A 21,132-nucleotide genomic window follows, 5' to 3' on the forward strand; every position below is an offset into this window, starting at 1 on the left:
GAGCGGTGGACATTGTCTGCCTGTATTTCTGCAAGGCTTTCAACATGGCTCCCCACAGGCTCCTCCTAGAGAAACTGATGCTTTATGGTCTAGACAAGTGGTCTGTGCGGTGGGTGGGGAGCTGGCTGACAGGCTGCACCCAGAGGGGGTTGGTAAATAGCTCCTTTTCAAATTGGCAGCCTGTCACAAGTGGGGTCCCCCAGGGATCGGTATTGGGCTCAACACTGTTTAATATCTTCATAAGTGATCTGGATGATGGGATCAAGTGTACCCTGATGAAGTTTGCCAATCCTACCAAATTGAGTGGGGAAGGGGACACTTCAGGAGAGCCACCCTGCAGGAAGACCTGCATAGGCTGGAAGAGTGGGCTAACAAGAACCTTATGAAGTTCAACAAGGACAAGTGTAAGGTCCTGCACCTGCGAAAACATAATCCAGGAGTGCAGCACAGGCTGGGGTGCAGCTCTGTAGAAAGGGACCTGGGGGTCCCGGACTGAGCTTCAGTATGAGGGAACAGTGTGCTGCTGCAGCAAAGACAGCCAACAGGATGCTGGGTTGCATCAACATGGGCATCGCTAGCAGGCAGACCTTATCCCCATGTTCCAGTATTTAAAGGGTGGCCACAAAGAAGATAGAGGCTCCCTTTTTACAAGGACTCACAGGGAAAAAATGAGGGGTAATGGGTACAAGTTACTTCTGGGGAGATTCCAACTGGACGCAAGAGGAAATTTTTTTCACAATGAGAACAATCAGCCATTGGAATAATCTCCCCAGGGAAGCAGGGGATTCCCCATCATTGGACACTTTTAAGATTCAGCTGGACAGTGTGTTGGGCCATCTTGCCTAGATCATGCTTTTGCCAAGAAAGGTTGGACCAGATGATCCTTGAGGTCCCTTCCAACCCGGTATTCTAGGATTCTATGATATGATACCTACTACCTTTCATCCTTTCCCTTACAAGTATGAAGCACAGAGCAACCGGTGTCCAAGAAAGTTAGTTAGCAAAAACCTGGCAGGCATGCAGTGAATGTGCAACTGTAAGAACTGTGCAGCCACTTTTTCAAAATACTTCCTAATTTCTAGCCCCAAACAGTTAAATATATTAAAAACTTCTGATAAATAGCACAGAACTACAAACCCGAAATTCAAAATTTTAATTTCACATTATGAAACTGGCAAAATTGCACACAAGACAACTCAAGTTTTCATTGTTAAGAGACAACTGCAATCCCAAACCTACTCATCTCATTACCTGCTGGTCTTCTTGATTTTAATTACATGAAAATTTCACACATGATGGACACTTTACCTGATTAGAGTGGGTAACTATAAGGGTTCGTTGTTCTGGAAAATTATGATAAAGATTGGATATTATCTGGACTGCTACATCAGTTTTTCCAGTACCAGGTGGACCCACTACCTAAAACCAAAACAAAATAAACAACAAAAAAAAAAATCAACACACAATTTATCAGAATGTTGCACAATACAGAAATATAGACAGTTGGGAAAAAACAGAACAATCTCACAAGACTCCGACATTAGAAAACATACCATTCTTAAAAACACTGCCAAGAACTCAGGTGAAGTTTATACATTTACGACACTACTAATTTCAGCACACTTAAACAGGCAGTGACGAAAGGCAAACAATTCCGCTGAAGTTTATTTTTTTCTTTGACTTGCATCTTTTACGTGCTAGCTACAGAGCATATAGGGAGTGGTAAAACATAAGGAGGAAGGGGAGGAAGAAGACCATGGTACTAATGAATACCAATATGAAAAATGTAAAAGTTAGCCTTATTGCCTACATAGACCACGAAAAAATTAAGAGTATCAGAGAAAAGTCATTCAACTATTCCACTGACTCACTACCAGGATAGACTGTACTTCAGTGGGAAACAGATACTTGTAGTCAAAGTCTAATTGACAGTGGTAAACCTTAAAGACCTTTTTTAAAATTCACTGATCAAAAATTACTTTCATAACAGATCTACAGGTTTGGTTTGGTTTGTAACTTCTTAGTTCTAGAAGTCAGCAGGATATAAAGGATTGCATGTTACATTTCACAAGACAGCAGAAAAAAAACTCCCTGAAGACAATTCAGTGACTTTCATTTCCTTTAATGGAGTTAGGTCAAACTGAAAATGATGCAACTAATTTAAAACATCCAAAAATAACAGACATGGCAAAAGCTTAACAGTCTAAAACTAGCAATCCAACCACCGAAAAAGTAAATTCAGTTGTTGTGGAAAGTCTTCAGCCACTGAAACACTGGATACAGTTATACAGAGATCAAATGTGTTTCTGTATGATTTTGTGAAGATGGGAGGATGTTGAACCTTTGTAGTTATTTTTTCATATTTTTGAGCTATTACTGGAAGTGACCTCTATAGAAGGCTAGCAAGGCTAGAAAGGCTACATAAATATACCTAAAGGCAGAACCCAGTAAACAAAGAGTATAAAATCCTTAAAAAATTCTTACCATAGTTAACCCAGGCTGCATTCCTGCACGTATAGCTTCAATCTGAGTATGGGTAAATTGAATAGTATTGCTGTAACAAAGCAACACAAAAATCAGAGAAGTGACGGATTTTGGCAACAATTTGATAAAACCAATTGTTTTAATAAGTTTGATTTAAATTTATTGGCTACATGTTTCTCCAGAACTACATGCTTGCAAACAATGATCTTCTTTATAGACACTACAATCTTGCAAGACAGCCAGTCATGTTGTCCATGTTACAACAAAATCATCCCATCTAAAAGACTGCCTGTCTTCAGCTATTATTTGCTGAGAATGCTGTAAAATTATTTAGGTATGATTCTCCTAATGTTCAAAGTCCTGACACACTACTAAAAGACAGTATTTCTCATTGTTCTTCAAAGGAATTTTTTAAGAGGGAGCGGAAAATAGAATAGTTTGATTTAAACGTAAAACAAAACAGTCTCACATTCAAATTCAATTTCAGTAATGAAGTCTAAATGACTTTTCATTTATAATCAACAATATTATTTTTAAGTATTTCTGAAAATGAACTGCTATGCATGTGTTACCGTTTGTAAATTCTCATCTGTTTATTACCGTTTTGGTTGATTATATGGATATGGTCCCCTGTTCGGAATGACGTGAGGCTCTACAATCAGTGTTTTAGCTTCTTCAGGTTTTTCTTCATTCCCATCTTCTTTTCTTTTCTTTCCTTTACCGCCCTTTATTGGGAAAGTTATCCTGTAACATATAATTTAAGACTACACTTCAACACACTCACTGTGACGCCAGACTGTCTTAGAAGTTTGTATAGAAAGACTTTTTTTGTCACCGTTATGACAAACTTTCACACAATAGGGAAACAAGAGTTGCAGACAACAAAGTATTAATGAGGATAAGGAAAAGGAATGACAAATAAATTGATGAAGCCAATTTTAAGAAAGCATATTTGACAAAAAGTATGTCAAAAGTGCTCTTCACATAGTTTCAAAAGCCAGGAGCAGTGCTGAGAGCCAGCTGGAAAAAACACTGAAGGCAAAGAGTTCATAACTGAAAATGGAAGAGACAGGAGCAAAGTTATAATAGAAAGCCACCGGCACTGTTTGTTCAGCAATAACAACTCGATTTTATAGCCCTCTGTATCACATGTTAGCAACCTTCTCTAACCTAATTCGGAAACACATCACAGTGAAGGAATTCCAATGGCTATCCAATGATCTTGAGACAACAATGCAGACATCTTTGACAGCAATAATCTCTTAGTCTCTTTACAGGACAAATGCAGTAGGAAGAGCAATAGCTCTTCATAAATAGGAATATCTCCATTTTAATCTATTAACTGAAAATGCATACCAGTTCGTCAAGGGAAATTGTGCATGCTATCTTGTCTTGATACCTTCAGACTATTTTTGTATCATTACATAGCGTTAGTTAGTGCCTTCTCCACACATATTCTACAGGCAGTGTTTAAAAAAAAAAAAAAAAAAAAAAAAAAAAAAAAAAAAAAAGAGAAGCATGGAAGATTACCTCTCTGCTTTTCAAGATTAAATTTAGCCATGATAAGAGTTGACTGGTGGGGGAAGGAAAGCCATCTTTTTTCCCTCCCCAGTCAAATCTATTCCTTCAAAAGGAAACATATTTCAATTCTTATTAACTTATAAGGTAAAAAAGATATAGTTTTTCAGTCCAGCTGAAGAAACCATTCTCCAATGCTATGCACTGTGAAATTCAGTTGCCAGATCCAACGAGGTCCACCAGGAGGGACAGAACTGTCAAGTCTAAAAATGCTGGAACAACAGCACCGCTGAAACAAAACCTGTAAATCTCATTTAGTCGTCACAAATGTAGGCATCTTATTTCAGAAACTATTTCTAAATTAAAATAAGTACTATGGGATTTCAGACTTAATTCTTTATTTTGAGTGAATGGTGTTTCCAAAAGCTCAAATTTTAACTGATGTTGAAATTGCTGTTCTTAGCTCGCTTAAATGAGATATGTAAGGAAACTATGTAATTAAAAAGTCTTTAGGCTGAACTTGAGGAAGCTGGATACCGTAATGCAAAAGTGACTATGTGCCTTGATTCTATATCATTCTGTTGCTTTTCCCACATATTCAATAGGTTGATCTACAAGCAATGCTCTGATGCAATTTTGTACAGAATAGAGCAGAAGCTGGTCCTCAGCCAAACTGTAGTATAGTTAACTCTGTAATATAACCATCTAAATCTTACTATTAACATATTAAAATCTTTTCTTAAAAGAAAGAGCACGTCTCTCCAATCACTGAACTCAAGTCCACCTGACAATGCACTTCATCAAGAATATTAGACCAGGAGTGCTTGAAATTTTGAGATCACCTGAAGGGGGGTATTTGCAGAACTGGATTGTCAACAGTCACTTTAATATTGTATCCAGGAAAGCTAGCTTTTAAGTGATCAATGGACAGGAAAGTGTCATTAAAATCCAGAGTTGCAATCTGATTTGGCATTTTCGAATAGTGTGCACTACTTGGGTCTCCATATCCAAGAATGATGTCATGCAGCCAGTCAGGAACCACGCAATCTGTGTTCATCAAATTCCTAATAGTCTCCAGAACAGCCTGTATATCAGAAAAATAGAAAAAATTATTAGAGAGACTGACTTTTTACCAAGAAAATGTGACATACTGAAGACTAAACAAGTCTATTCTAAGATGCTAGCACATAACTGACAGGTGCTTGGTTAGGTTGAGTCAACCTATATACAGTGTATAAATGCAACATATAAATATATATAAATAAATATATTTTTGTTGCAAATATAAAACAAGTGTTTCTGGTTTAAATGTATATTAAGCATAGGATAATACACTTGTGGTAAGAAAATCACAAATAAATTGGAAGATGTGCCTTCTTCAGGTAGTATTTCTAAATCTAGATGATCAATTTCTCAGAGGAAAGTTTAAGAAATACGTCCCTAACAACTAATGTGCTGTCTTTACATCACAAAAAACTTGGCTTTAGCTTTTCAAAAGTAAATTCTATACATGTAAAAACAGTAGGATTAGGTCTTGTAAGAACTAACGTTGCTGAACAATTGTGGAGTCACCTCCAGCAAACACATTGTATTTGCACCTCCACTGCTGTCTCACCTGCTTAATTTACCAAGACTGCACAAGTTTTTCTCTTGTCTTTTCTCCTACAAGCTCAGCTTAAAACTTCAAGCTGCCCTCTACCTAACTAATACACTATCAACACTAATCACAGCGATACCTTTGTTTTCTTTTATCCAGTTGAAGTTAGAAAGGTTTGCAGATGACACAGAAAGCTTGCACCCAAACTGGTAGCGATGTGATAAATCTGGAAATATCTTAGTTTGTCTTGACAAATGAATGCATGGGACTTAAGGAAAAACCAGCACAGAATGTTTTGCATTGTGATTTGCCTGTAAATTAGCTCCAAGTAGACAGTACAAATTTGAAAGCTACACTCAAATCTAATGGCAACTCTGAGTAAACTTAAGTATTCACTCCAGCACTTCCTTCTGACTACACAAAAGTGCATATATATGCGATTAAAAAAAAATTTTCTATAGCCCCAGCACACAAACAGGCTTTGGCAGAGCTTACTTGTGCTTATAATGTAAAATGAACCCACCACAGACACACAACATTAACAATCAGTTCTGGGTTGGTTTGTTGTTTGTTTTTGTTTTTTAATGTTAACTTATAAAAGACTTTCTATGAAGTACTTCCAGTATACTAATCCACAGCTGGATGGCACCAGAATGCTCTGAGCAGACCACAAGCTACTGTTTCACACCAGAGGCATCTTTCCAGATACAGAAAATAAGAAGTCAAAGCCTTCCTGCCTCCCTCTTTATCCATCTGCACAGAACTTGCTGAAGAATCCTTTAAAATTAAAATAATTTCAATTACGCAATGCATGATTTTAAGGCACTAAAAGAAAGGCAGTTTTTAGTTCATGCTGCATCTTCATAATGGAAAACTCAAGGAACATTAAAGATTCAAACGTCTAAATGATCTAACAGCAAAGAAACTGAGGATGCATACAAGAAATATTTTCAGGTTACGCACCCTCACGGCAAAAGAAACCAACAGTATCTTGTGCTGCATTAGTAAGTTCAAGGGAGGTACTCCTTCTGCTCTGCTCAGCGCTGTTGAGGCTGAATCAGAGAATCATAGAATAGTTTGGGTTGGAAGGGACCCTTAAAGATCACCTAGTCCAACCTCCCCTGCAACAAGCAGGCATATCTTCAACTACATCACGTTGCTCAGAGCCCCATCCAACCTGACGTTGAAAGTTTCCAGGGATGGGGCATCTACCACTTCTCCGGGCAACCTGTTCCAGTGTTTCACCAACCTAGTCATAAAAAATTTCTTCCTTATATGTAGACTGCATCTACCGTCTCTTAGTTTATATCTATTACCCCCTTGTCCTATCACTATGGGCCCTGATAAAAAGTCTATCCCCATCTTCCCTGTAGGCCCCCTTTAAGTACTGAATGGCTGCAATTAGCTCTCCTTGGAGCCTTCTCCAGGTTCAATAACCCAAATTCTCTCAGCCTGTCCTCATAGGAGAGGTGTTCCAGCCTTCTGATTATTTTTGTGGCCCTCCTCTGGACCCACTCTAACAGGTCAATGCTCTCCTTGTGCTGATGACTCCAGAGCTGGACGCAGTACAGTTGGACGCAGAGCCCAGTTGGAGGTCAGTAACAAGTGGTGTTCCCCAGGGGCCAGTATTGGGCCCAGTCCTGATCAATATATTCATCAATGACTGGGATGAAGGGATAGAGTGCACCCTCAGCAAGTTTGCTGATGATACAAAACTGTAAGGAGTGGCTGACACACCGGAAGGCTGTGCTACCACACAGCAAGACCTGGACAGGCTGGAGAGCTGGGTGGAGAGGAACCTTATGAAATTCAATAAGGACAAGTGTAGGGTGCTGCACCTGGGGAGGAATAACCCCATGCAGCAGTACAGGTTGGGGGCTGACCTGCTGGCGAGCAGCTCTGTGGAAAGAGACCTGGGAGTCCTGGTGGACAACAAGATGACCATGAGCCAGCAATGTGCCCTTGTGGCCAAAAAGGCCAATGGCATCCTGGGCTGCATCAAGAAGAGCATCGCAAGCAGATCAAGGGAGGTCATCCTCCCTCTCTACTCTGCCCTGGTGAGGCCGCATCTGGAGTACTGTGTCCAGTTCTGGGCTCCCCGGTTCAAGAAGGACAGGGAACTGCTGGAGAGGGTGCAGCAAAGGGCTACGAAGATGATTAGGGGACTGAAACAACTCTCTTATGAAGAAAGGCTGAGGGACTTGGGTCTTTTCGATCTGGAAAAAAGTAGATTAAGGGGGGATCTTATAAATTCTTATAAATACATAAAGGGTGGGTGTCAGGAGGATGGGGCCAGGCTCTTTTCAGTGGTGCCCAGCGACAGGACAAGAGGTAATGGGGAAAAACTTGAGCATAGGAAGTTCCATCTAAACATGAGGAGGAACTTTGTTACTTTGAGCGTGCCAGAGCACTGGAACGGGATGTCCAGAGAGGTGGTGGAGTCTCCGTCTCTGGAGACATTCAAAACCTGCCTGGATGCGTTCCTGTGCAACCTGCTCTAGGTGACCCTGCTCTGGCAGGGGTTGGACTAGATGATCTCCAGAGGTCACTTCCAACCCCTACCATTCTGTGATTATGTGACATCCTGAAGTCATCCAACACCACCTAAAAAGCCTAACTACATGCATCTAAAATTAATATGCCTCAGTACTGCTGGCATATTCAAACAGACTCTTAAGAGTCAATAAGCCGTACCTTACCTTGAAATTGTTTTCTTTTGGTTTTCTTCTCATTATTATATTAAATGTCTCATAAACATCTTCTGCTCCACTTTGGATTGTATTGGTCATATCTTGTTGATACTGGTTTGGGTCCAGAAATACTCTGTATGTTCTGCAATCCCCTTTAAGTCTTGGTTTGGGTTCAGGTCCTGCCCATAATGAAACAGTAAGATTAGAATTTGAAATAGTGCTACAAGCAGATTATCATTCAAATAAGCGATACATAATCATTCCTGAAATTAAATTTAGACAAATTCATATGATTAAACTGATTTCTGCATGGCACTACAAAAATTTTTATACGACTTCTAACACAGTTTTGGAATATAAGATATCTTATTCCTAAAACCAAAATATACTGGATTTATTAATTAACTTAATTATATCGGATTTTACCAGAGGAAACTAGTTAACCTTTCTCAGGCTGCTTATGGGATTAGTTTGTTTTTTCAGGTAGGAAATGAATTCAATGAGAATTGCTTAAAAGAGAAGCAAGTCAATGATTAGGCTGTTAACAAACAAAAAAAATAAATAAAGGGAAAAAAAAGTAAATCTTTCAAAGAAGCTTTGGTATGCCATACCTTCTTCAATAACACGTCCTTTCTCATCCAACATGCCCTGGATTTCACAGCCTCTGACATACACCAGACCAGTTTGCTCAACAAAAGGTCGTCGTCGGTCAAACTTGGTGCCATAAGGTTGCGTGGGACGTACCGTAATCAAAAAGCAGACATCATGTTTACGCAGACCTGGTTCCAGAAAGGAACATTTGGTGATTTGATTGAATCCCATTCGCTTTTTCCGTTCCTTAATATATATACACAATAGAACATACAAAAATTTCTTTAAATAAAACCCCACCTGTTTACAAAGAATAATGTGTTCTGTTTCAAAATATGCCTTTAACTTAAGAGGATATAGAACCATAGGATATCGTCATCCTTTCCACTATTCCTGCACACTAATATCTGCTAGGACTTCAAATACAAAAAGGAGAAACTGACTGCTTTTTTCATGACAACAAACTTATTTATTTCAGGATTATTCTTCTCCTAATAATCTTAAATTACACAACCTAGGTATTTTCAGTCTTATCTCAAAAGTAGCGTACCATTAACCTCTTATTCTCATTGCTTTCTTCTGCATTAACCTCCAAATTTATTTTTTTGTTTACAACAATTTAAGTGCAGTGCCTAGAACTGTGCACAAAATCCTAAACAAAGTTACTTTAGTTATCTACTTAAAAGGTCACTTCAATAAGTTACTTGTTTTCCATGCTACATTCCAGTTTATAAATCCCCATATGACTTGGTTGAGCGTTTTTTTTTCCCCCCTCAGCAGTAACACATTGTTGTGGAGTCGCATTTGCTTTTGAGCAACAATGAGCTTGGACTCTTTTCATTCTGCAGAGCTACTGCCTAACAAGTTATTCCCCCAACGTGAATTTGTGCAGTGACTTGTTCTTGCTTAAGTTTAGTATCATACATTCATCCCCACTGAACTACACTCTACTTTTAAAATGCAATTTCTCCAATTCGCTAATGTAATTTTAAACACTAATCCTTTTCTCCAGTATGCCTACAGATTCTCACAGATCTAAGACATCTTCAAAATTTATAGTAAACATATGCTGTATTTTTTATATGAGACAAATAACTTCTCATTACTCACTGGATATTATCCAAGCTAACAGGGTCTTGATGAAACTGCTTTATGTCAGGCAATGATTCATCAATTCTTCAACTCAGTTTTGATTAAGTTAAAGCATTACCGCTTCCAACATCAGAGGCTATTCTAGTATTTAAAAAGCTAGATGCACCACTATATAGCTACCTTAAGCACAGTGAAGTCTGCTGCCATCCTCCCAGCTTCTCTACTTTAACAGAAATCTACATTCCCAAACTTGTATCTGCTTATTTAACACACACTCCAGCTCTAGCATTTGTGCTACGTGACCTGTAATCACACTGTGCAGCTCCAGCACATTTAACAAGCTTCTCTAGCAAAAGAGAAGGGAGTGACATTTACTGATAATCCAAGTACAAGTACATGCTTCTATGCCACTTGCCAACACAGTCAACTAAAGTTCAATTCCCCAAGCAAAAGAAGTGTCCCCTGTGGATACCTGTAAGAAACAGTATTTGGTACAGACAGCACTTCCTAATAATATTCAAATATACTGAAAACTACTAAAATGCACTGGTTTGAATTAAATCAAAATCTGTCCTCTTCACTTGTATGTGAGAGAGACACTACATTCTCCACTACTCTTTCAATATGACAGTATTAGCATACATATTCATTTAAAATGCTAAGTTACTTTTCCACATTCCCTGTTAAAGGCAGAATTTTACAGTTACAAACTGAACGACATGAATCTGAATTAGTAAATGTTCTGTTCCCAATGGACATGTATATACTTTAATAATTTTGATCTTTATTTTAGGAAAGTATAATCTTCTTAGACTTGGAATTTGAGTAATATGATTTTTAAACAGTGTATTAAGATTGGAAAATCTGTATCTTGGATAAAAACCACCTTTCTTACAAATAAGATTACATCAAAGTGTATTTTGATGAGCACCTATTTTGAGCATCTTATTTCAAAGAATGTAAATACCTTCCCATTCATCTTTGATGCTATCTCGGACATTCAAATTAATTGTAACATCTGCTCGTACTCGCATGGGCCAGTTTTCACCAATATTGGGCTTTGCCACCTCTACCACTGTGAAAGAGACAATGGGTTGTGCCATCCTAGCCCATCCACCAAAGACCACACCTCCGTATTCCGATAACCTAAAAAAAAAAAAAAAACCAACCAAAAAAAAAAAATGAACAACCCCCCCAAAGTTTTGTTAGTCATCACCTGATAACAAATTCAGTTGTTTTTTTAAACTGTGAAACAATTTCACTCACAGTCAGCTCTAAGACAAATGTAGAAGTTTTGTTTTTACATGCTACTGAAGTACATGCATATAATCCTGCATTTTAGAACTGAAGCATAACGTGATCCAACTTATTCTTATATTTCAACAAACAAAGGCAACTTATGCTGGCATTATAAAGAAAAAAAATAACTCGCAGAAAGAGAAGAAAAAGGGACGATAACAAAAAGCAGCTACCAAATATAAGAGATACCACACCAAACGAGCCCTTGAAATCTATAGAGGATCAAAATGTGGCAGAAGGCAAATTCAAGAATACTCAGTAGAACCAGAAGAGTCGGTGGTAAAGCTTCCAGATTTTGTAATGTCAGACAAGGCTTAGCACTTTTAGAAAACTAAATCATCTGTCTTAACACAACAAAAGTTGGTTGTTAGCATCCAACAGACTGTCTTAACACAACTACAGGGATACATATCAACACAACCTTACAAAATCATCCCACAGGATGGCAACACCTTATGGAAGAAGTTAGCATGAAACACAGTATCTATGCAGTAATTTAAAATACACTTGTTACTGTGTATTTATTACATACACAGTATCAGTTATTCATTCTGAATGCACGCTGGTGACAACTGAAACTCAACCGACCGGTTTGCATCAGTTAATAAATATTACCATGGTTTCATCCTACTGACACTATCTTCAATGTCCTGTCTGATCTCGTAGGTAGACTCTAACCGGAAAAGATTGAAGTTCCTCAGCAGGTAGTCATGAAGAGTCAGAAACTGCAGATTCAATTTGGGAAGTGCAAGACAGCCTGAGGGGGTAAGGGTGGAAGGGAAGGGGTATTTGATGGATAAACAAAAAGAAGATTAATTAATATATTGGTTCTACAAATTCATAAATACATACACACATTATTCTGTAACTACCATAGCTGTTATCCTGGGAGATTCTAAGAACTACTCCTTTTATAAATATACACCACTAAAAATCACAGATTTTTCAGGTTTTCTTTAAATGAACCTGCACAAAATTAAAGGAATTTTCATCCTTCTGCCAGTCATACAGCGAACTATTTAAAGACTGAATCCTTCCCTGTATTCAGACTACGGCAAAATTGATTTTAGAAAAACCAAATGCAGGGCAAAATAACAGTACTTTGCGAATTCAACAATTAATAAAGCATTAAATAATACTGAAAAAGGCTCATTATCTAATAAAAACAGTGCATTATCCAACAGTCCCCCAATTCCAATCCTTTATGTTTACTAGAAGCCATGAAAACTATTAACGTAGAAAAAAGTTTTAAGCCAAGAAATAAAATGTTAATACACAAGTTTCTGCTACTGTTATAGATTTATTTTTTTAATGAGAATGAAAAACATGGGAGGATTAGATCTAACTACACAATGAGTATTAAAAGTCCTAGGCAGGTCCTAAAGTTTCCATAGCTTCAGGGTAGTCTTAGATGCAAATTTTCCATAATAAAGATTCTTATACGTTACTCATTTAACATTTCTGGACTAAAGTTACAGTTTGACACCTATGCTTTAATCCTACGAAGGCATCAGGCTTTTGTAACTTGCAATATTATCCTTGAAACCTTTCACTGGTATATGTACTACATAATGGCTTTCACACGCATTGAGATACAATGGCAGTGAAGAAAGGCGACACAACACAGTGATTTCTATTCTGGAAAGCCTCATGGTGATAAAATACTTTAACACATTTCCCAACGCCAAGTAATAAACCCCGTCCTGTAAAGCCAGTTATATGCACAAAGGGCAGGGCCTGAAGCAACACCTCTTTAAGGCTGCACAGCATTTATCAGACAGATATTCTTCTTCCCTCATTTAAAAAAAAAAACAAACCAAAAACAAACAAACAAACAAAAAAAAAACCAAAAAAACCCCCACAAAAAACCAAAACCAATACGCCTGTTTTTCTTGGGCTAAATTACTCTTTAAGTTTTATACAAAAGAATTTAGCTACTTTTAAGAACACAAAAAACCGAACCCCAAGATGAAAACGGAACTGTCTTGTTTGAAATCAGGGATGGAGAATACATGGAGATCAAAAAGAGAAAGTGTTAACTGAAACTTAGAAGTAAAATAGAAAAATAGTTGTAGCACTGTGACAGCAACAGAAATGAATCACAACAGTGCTATCAATACACAGATAATAACAGCAAAAGAGTTCACCACAGGAGAAAACACTTCCACTAGCAACCATTGTTACTTGCCAAAATTACATTCCACCATTAATAAAATTTCTTTAACGCATTATTAAAAAGTCACAAAACAGTACAGAAACAGGTGTGATGAGCTGCTCTTTCTCCTTCCCTCCCTCTCGCAATAACACATATATTGTGATTAATATATCTGGCTAATAAAACACAGAATACACACACTGTGCCCGAACAAATTCAAATACTGCAAAGTCAGCCTTTCAATACAGTCTGAATGACAGTAAAGCTACCTTGACTTGCATATAAAACCTAAATGTTCCAGAGTATTACAGCAACCTATGTGTTGTTTACTGAAATAAAAAAAAATTTAAAAATCTTGGTTTAATAATTTCCTAGAAATTACAGCAATCATCCTGTTTCAGGGGTTTTTTTTGTGTGTGTGGTTTTTTTGGGTGGGTTTTTTTTGTTTTGGTTTGGTTTTTTTTGGTCTGTTTTTTTTTTGGTCTGTTTTTTGTTGCGCTTTTTTTTTTTTTAAAGGATAAACCCCCATCAGGAGACCTATTGTTCAGAAGAATCTGGTTAGGCTTTTAACTACTTGCATCACACTAAACATCAGTACTTCATCTCTTCTTGGACAGATCTCTAGATGGCATTCGTATCATATGTGTTCAGAAAAAGATACTCTGTTTCGTATAGCCCTGCCTTATTTAAAGGGGTCAAATTTCAAGAATTTCTTTTTTCTCATTAATACTGGTTCACAGAGAATTTATCTCAAAAAATGAACTTATGCTAAGCATCTGAACTTAGGGCTTATATCTACACCAAAAAAAGACTGAATCAAAACTACATGGAGGATGGAACAGAACACTCACTGCTCAAACCAGAAACATACTTTATACTAGTCTTTGAAGACATACTTATTCCAATTATTTGGAATTTCCACATTCCAAATTAAAATTTTCACATTCATAATGAAAATTCTCATGATCCACACCAAAAAAAGGGTTTTTTTTAAAGTAGTTAGACAAAAATATACATGCTGTGTACTGCAAAGCTTAAAATTACATAATTCCTTATTTGCAATACCTGCAGTTTGCTTCCTTGATCATGAGCACGAACACTACATTTTGACTACGTCACTGAAAGGCAGTGTATGCACTCTACGTGTACACTTCTCCCTTGAAATAAAAGACTAAGATAATTAGTGTTAATTTCTTCCCATCATCACTCCTGTTTTTAATTAGTGTTAATTTCTTCCCATCATCACTCCTGTTTTTAATTTTAAAAAGGCTTTCTTGAACATACTGAAGAGCAAAGTACAGACAAAAGCTTTTCTGATGAGTGTTTACAACCTGTTTCACCTTACAGTAGCTATCTGTGCCACAGCTGGTTGCATGGCACATTTGTTACCCAGATTCGAAGCAAGAGTGTGTCTTTGTGTAAACATGGGCCTTAGGATTTTTCTTTAAATTCACTATAAATTTGCTAACAATTTAATCCCAGAGTTCCCGATTTCATAACTCAAAAAATGCCGACCTTACTCTAAGATGCTAGAATATGCCAAAGTACTGCATATATAAATTCTGAAGACAGAATGAACATAGACATTACAACTGCTTTTTTTGCAGCACTTACTGCCCTGTTCGGCATTTACTGAACTACTAATCATACCTTCTCCAGAATAATACTCAGTTGGTACAATATTTTCATCCCAAATAATCTTCTCTGTGGGATAGAGAGGCATCTGGTTGAGTTGCTGAATTTGAGATATTCGTCGCTCATGACGGGAAACCTAAAGAAAGCATGCTTTTTAAATTTCCGTAACTCAAAAAGGGACAATAAAGCTATTTTTGAAACATACACATTAATCCATAAGATTGCTGGTGGTCACTTGCCATTTTGACTCTTTTAATTAGTTTTGGGTTTGTTTTGTGGGTTTTTTTTAATTAAATATAAATAAATGTACACAGTGACATCAGAAGATGAACAAGCATATAGCCCAACTATCGGTCATGGTACTGAAGTCAAACAATCATTTGGCTACTCAGCAGACCAAAAACGGCACAGCAGAACTGAAAATATACAGCTAAGGCTTAGCAGAGAATCAACTTCAAATGAAATTTATTTTGCTTTCCGTTAAACATACGGTCAATAGCTAAGTAACACTGCTGATTCAACAGCTAGTTCAATTCCCTCTTTGGGAGAAAAAAAAAAATGCATTCAACACTACAATACGTCACCTGAACAAATATTTCTTTCATGGCATCCATAAGCATCATATTCCGACCATCTAAATCTTAGGAAACTATGTGAACAATTTTTAAAGAAATCAACAACCACAAAAAAAGCCTACAATAAAGATTTAAAAAAAACAGCTATGCCATTCTAATACTGGTACCAGATTAGAAGCCTACAGTAATATCATTATATACTGAATATCCAATGAAACATTTGTGCACCAAATGGTATTTCAAATGGGCTTGAAGAACCAAGCAGGTACTGAATATTCTAGGTCTACTTTAGCAGATTTTTTTTGTTTTAAAGGGGACAAACAGGTTACTACACAAAGAGCAACAACTTTTCCAGAACTCCTCAAACACTGCTGCTGAGACTCCGCTTACTGACCTTTACAGTTACACCAAACACACACATAATAGTTTCTCAGGGAAACTACATTTATAAATAAACATTTTCAAATACTTAATTTACATGGTATTAAACCTCATCTTAGCATGCGGTTTACTACTATAACACTGCAGTGGTTCACAGGTGGTTCAGCAAAAGGTCCTAAACGGCTACTTTACTGCGGTGTACCTGCTACATTTAGCTGTATCTTGAGTTTGCAATGAAGAAATACAAGCAATATGAATTATGGTTTTACCAGCAACTCCAGCAGAAACTCCTTTTCGTAGCTGGAGTCTTCCCCATCGGGCAGGGGCGGCAGGAGGCAGAGGTACGATGCCACCTGGTGGAGAACGTTTGAGCTGCACAGCAGAAGGAAAGACAGAAGCTTGTGTCACTGACACTGAAACATGAGAGAAAGCACTTATGGCAAATTTTTTATTTTGTTTTCCTTAAAAAAAAAAAAAAACCAAACAACTACAACTGTGAATTTCATCAAAGACCGGCAATTACAGACCAGTATTTTAAGTGAAGAGATATTTAAAATATGTATTTTTGGAATTATTACAAGGTGCTCTAAAGCACTTCCATACGTGAAGTGTGATCGGCCACAGGTGTAAGATGAACTACCCATCCACAATAAACACAGCAAGGTGTCAATATTTATTGTTTCAAGACATGTACTTGAAAACAGAACCAAAAAACTGAGCACATACTGCCTTTGTGAAAATACAGACTGTTATCCTTTTAATCACAGCATTTACAATACAGTACAGCTAACCCGGTGGTATACTTTTATGATTTCTGTTGTAGCTTTTTTACAGAACAGAGTAAAAAAAGGCCAAGTTAAAAAGGTTAGAGGTTAACTACTGTAAGTTAATTACTGCTACAATTACTCTAAGTAGCTAGCTACTTTCCAGAAAATGAGTGCTTTCTCACATTCATTAGAATAAAGGAAAACACACAAATCTTTCTTACACTGGAATTCTAGTACTTCACTACTAGTGGATGCAAAGTCTTGTCTCCCTATTTCAGCAGATGTAAAGGCACCATGACAAGTCACAAAGACGTCAGAAGTCACATGAGAAGTCAGAAAGAAAAATGGCTAGAAATTCATTAATTAAAGCATACTGAGAACAAAGAATTTCAATCTCATGTTAAATTTCATTTTGGTATCTTACCTAAGGGGTCCAAAAAATTTCACCAGTGAATCACGGGTATCTACTGCAGCTACATTTGAGAGTGCGAAGTCATATAACTCCGGGAAATGCGCAAATGCTGCCCTCTACAAAAGACCCATGCCCAGAAACTCAATGTAGGCATATTAATGAAACCATTTAATAACAATCCAAATATTTATACAAAAGCATAGCTTCCTCCAATTCAGAACACACAGCACCCTGTGGACGCTACCAGGGTAGAACTAAAAACCAGGTGAACTCTCCATTTTATTAGTACCTCCTATTTGTCAGTCCTGTGCTTCCAACACAGTATCTTTTTTTATACACCTTTCTATCAGCATTTGTTCTGTCATTGAAATAAAACGTAATGGGGGCAGACATGTAGCCTTGCAGACAACTAAGAAAAACATGTTTAATTTAACCATGCCTCCTTGATTTATTTTTTTTTAAACCAATGGTTAAAATTCTGAAAAGTATAACTATATTTATATGACTACTAGTAATGTGAATTTTCATTTTGCCTCTCATGTAAAAGGGACCACTATTGGTACCATATGTGCGCGCTGATCTTGAAGAAATGGTGCCACCTACTGCATAATCATAAGTTAAGTTCCTACAGCACTTAATTTTCCCTTCTGAACAGATTTAATGGGAGCAGTTCACCTCTACAGTATCAAAGCAAAAGTGGTGATCTTTTGCTGAAGCATATTACTTAGTTACAGTGACACACATAACACTGAAGCGTTAAGTGTATTTGGTATGGTATAGAAAGTCAAGTTAAAACTATTGCTGTAACTCTATTGAGTTACAAAAATAAAAAAATGAAAATGAAAAATAAGAGGTTTATTTTGCAAAATATTTGATATCTATACCAGATGCAAATTAGATTAAAACACCACCACCAAATCCTTCCCTCCCGTAAGATGGCACTTTTTTGTCTGCCTACCTGTAAAGAAGTAATTCTGTCATAGTGAATTGTTGTCATCTCATTCTCTGTCAGAGCGTTTCCAGTCTGATCGTTGATTTCAAAGCCAGTGTAGAATTTAAGCATATCTAAAAGCTGAGACATCATCCATATACATTAGTGGATTAACAATAAGAGACGCCCTACCACAAACAAAAACCACAACAGGACGAATCTGGGCTCCATGCACAAAACAAGTGCTCCTCAAAATTCTTGAAGAAATGGACTAAGGAGTGGTACCTAAATTTTATACTTGGCTGCTGCACAAAATAATTTTGCCTAGGTATCTCATCTGCAAGCCACAGAAATTACAGCACAGACCACAATCAATGTGGTTTCTTTTACCTACTAGGACTTGAAACTCAAACTAGCTGCACTAAGGTGACTCAGCCAGAGGTTCACCGAGACACTGAACCCAACTTCTGGCTTGCTCCTATCAAAAGGCAGCAGTCTTGCTCCCTACTGCCCCCTCTGATGCCAGCTCTGGAATTCATGCTACCTTTCAATGAGATTAACTCAGAAGAATAAAATTATTCAGACGTGCTGCTGGCTTTGTGTTCCATCAATACTGACCCTCAGAGAAACTGAACAAATGCCAGAGACAGGGGACAGCAAGCAGCAGGAAAAGCAGCTGAGATGCAAGAAAGGGGAGAGGTCCTCAGATCCTGCCATAAAAAACACTATACTGTCTATGACTGAGTAAACTGAAGGACAGTAGTGGAAAAACTGCTGCATTATAGAACAGTCTGAGGTCAAAACGAAGCACAGAAGAATGCACTGGTGACAGCTTCTGCAATATGTGGGGTAAAGCACACCAGAAGTTGCACTGTCTTCTAGGTTGTGCTTTTAAGAACTGCTCGCTCAAAAACAGAGCCAGAAATGTAAGAGCAGTCACACACACAGGTACAGGTAAGAAAGAACTATGGTCTGAAAGGATTTAAATAAACATGTAGTTTGCATCCATCAGAAAAACCTGCCTTAACAAACAAATATAAAACAAAACAACTGCAGTATTCAGAGCTGCATCGGAATGAAAAAGTTATTTTCACCAACTTTGTATCTCACCTGGCAAAAGAGATGACCTTCCTTCTCTCTTTTAGCAAGACTGGACAGGTAACAGTGGACAACAAGATGGGAGTCATCCAACACTGTATTAAACCAGCGCCGTGTGGGAAGCAAAGCCTGCCGTAAACAACCTCATGTTAGTACATGCAATCCTTCAAAATGGAAGAAATCCTGGTTTCTCATTATGTTCCATTTCAAGAAGGTGTATCAAGATAGATTGCTGCACAGTTATTTACATATCTAATACACTAACAGAGGTTCTCATATTAAAGCAGCATTTACGTACACCAAGACACTGGTTTTATGCAGGTAGGCTGCTATGAACACAGCTTTTCATAGGACTGGGAACACCGCACAAACCTGCCATTAGCGAGATTGCATCCTGCCAGTAATAAAAGTAAATAAAATAAAGCAATTGTTGTACTACCAAGTGTCTACATAATGACTGTGTGCTACAAAAGATATGTCAAAGTACTGCAACATAGGTTTAAATTTTTGTTTTATATACTAATTTCATTAATTTTAAACATGTCTTTCTCAAGACTGCAAACAGTGTTTCTTCAAAATATGGTATGGTATCTTCTATCCTTTGTAAGATACTCAAATTAGGTCTAAGAATTTTTTTGTAAACAAAACAGGTCATTTCTTCTCAATGTAAATACCCTTAAGCTGCTATATGTAGCAACTGCTCAACAGCATACAGTAGGACACCTCAACAATTCAAGAGAAAAATTAGTTGTTCTCAGTAGAATCTACAGACTAAATTTAGAAAGCCAAAAAGCATCAACATGGTGTTTAGAACTAAGACAAAGAAAATAAAAGAATCTGTAGTAGAAAACATCCATTGTCCTGCACAGTAATTACAAAAAACAAACTCAGAAAACCATAAGAACTTTCCACGGAGTCACTCCTTTCAAGCTATCAAATCACCAAGTTTTGATGGCAGTCTTTACGAAGTCTTTATTTCACTTTAATATGAAACAAATATTATGAAAAAGGCATCAACATAGGTAAAAAGAGCCCCTGAACACAGTGCATGCTACCGAGGCAAAAAGACTTGGATTTACAGATAATTTCTCATTTGCATTTTCCAGTTATTTAAACAGGCTTCATGAACTGAGTTTTAACCTTCCTGTAATACCTAGCAAGAACCAACATCAAATGTACTGCCTCTAAGCACCTTGGCTAACAGCCAGACTTCAGTTTACCTTCAAATACAAATTTTCTCTTATGAGGGTGTATTATACCCATAAGAAAACAAGCTGTAACTTAAAGAATTCATTCTATTGCACCTACAAGCACAGGCTTCTTCAGTGATTTAGCTGAGGACAGTCAGCTCGTATGAGTTCAAGATCAAGCCATTTTAAAGCTCCCTGTGCTTACCGTTTCAGAAAACTCTGTCTTATTTCAGAATGTCTTCTAAATCTGAAGTTACTTTAAATAAGTTGCTACTCAGGTGATACATTGTGAATTAATATCTTTTATTCTTAATTATGCTACTGCAAAGCTTAAAATTGTCCCACTTTCTCAGTACCTACTGAAAAATTTCACAGAACCTCGCTTGCCCTCCTATTATTCTGTAACAAACCTAGATCAGCAGAACTGTTACTTCTAAATAATGAATTCTAGTCAAACAGAAACAGTTTGCATTTCAGAACTACCAATGCTTTCTGGGACTATACCCTACACCACTACACTACGAACACAAAAGATACTTTAGGTGACCTATTATGCACTGGGAAGAATACTTCTGGGTTATTCCTAGCAGATCAAAGCATCACACATTTCCATCAATTGCCAGAATTATTAGCACTGCACCAATTAAGAAAGTCTTCTTCACTGAGCAATTTAGGATCCTAGCTTTCTCTAACAGTTCATCTGATTTATAAACATTA

General features: G+C 37.3%; 1 protein-coding gene across 1 annotated transcript in view; it reads right to left on the minus strand.

Moving 5' to 3' along the window:
• The window catches only part of AQR (aquarius intron-binding spliceosomal factor), a 55,248-nt gene that overhangs the window by 22,760 nt on the left and 11,356 nt on the right, over window positions 1-21,132 (minus strand). The window contains exons 11-23 of the mRNA XM_054198729.1: window positions 19,238-19,354; window positions 18,155-18,268; window positions 17,209-17,312; window positions 16,287-16,389; window positions 15,077-15,197; window positions 11,887-12,028; window positions 10,940-11,118; window positions 8,901-9,068; window positions 8,299-8,468; window positions 4,845-5,086; window positions 3,085-3,228; window positions 2,485-2,554; window positions 1,309-1,419 (exon numbers count right to left, since the gene is read on the minus strand). Coding sequence (XP_054054704.1) covers window positions 1,309-1,419; window positions 2,485-2,554; window positions 3,085-3,228; window positions 4,845-5,086; window positions 8,299-8,468; window positions 8,901-9,068; window positions 10,940-11,118; window positions 11,887-12,028; window positions 15,077-15,197; window positions 16,287-16,389; window positions 17,209-17,312; window positions 18,155-18,268; window positions 19,238-19,354 — 1,785 coding nt within the window. The remainder of the gene's footprint in view (window positions 1-1,308; window positions 1,420-2,484; window positions 2,555-3,084; window positions 3,229-4,844; window positions 5,087-8,298; window positions 8,469-8,900; window positions 9,069-10,939; window positions 11,119-11,886; window positions 12,029-15,076; window positions 15,198-16,286; window positions 16,390-17,208; window positions 17,313-18,154; window positions 18,269-19,237; window positions 19,355-21,132) is intronic.

This window comes from Rissa tridactyla, chromosome 4 (genome assembly GCF_028500815.1).
Source record: "Rissa tridactyla isolate bRisTri1 chromosome 4, bRisTri1.patW.cur.20221130, whole genome shotgun sequence".
Lineage (NCBI taxonomy): Eukaryota > Metazoa > Chordata > Aves > Charadriiformes > Laridae > Rissa > Rissa tridactyla.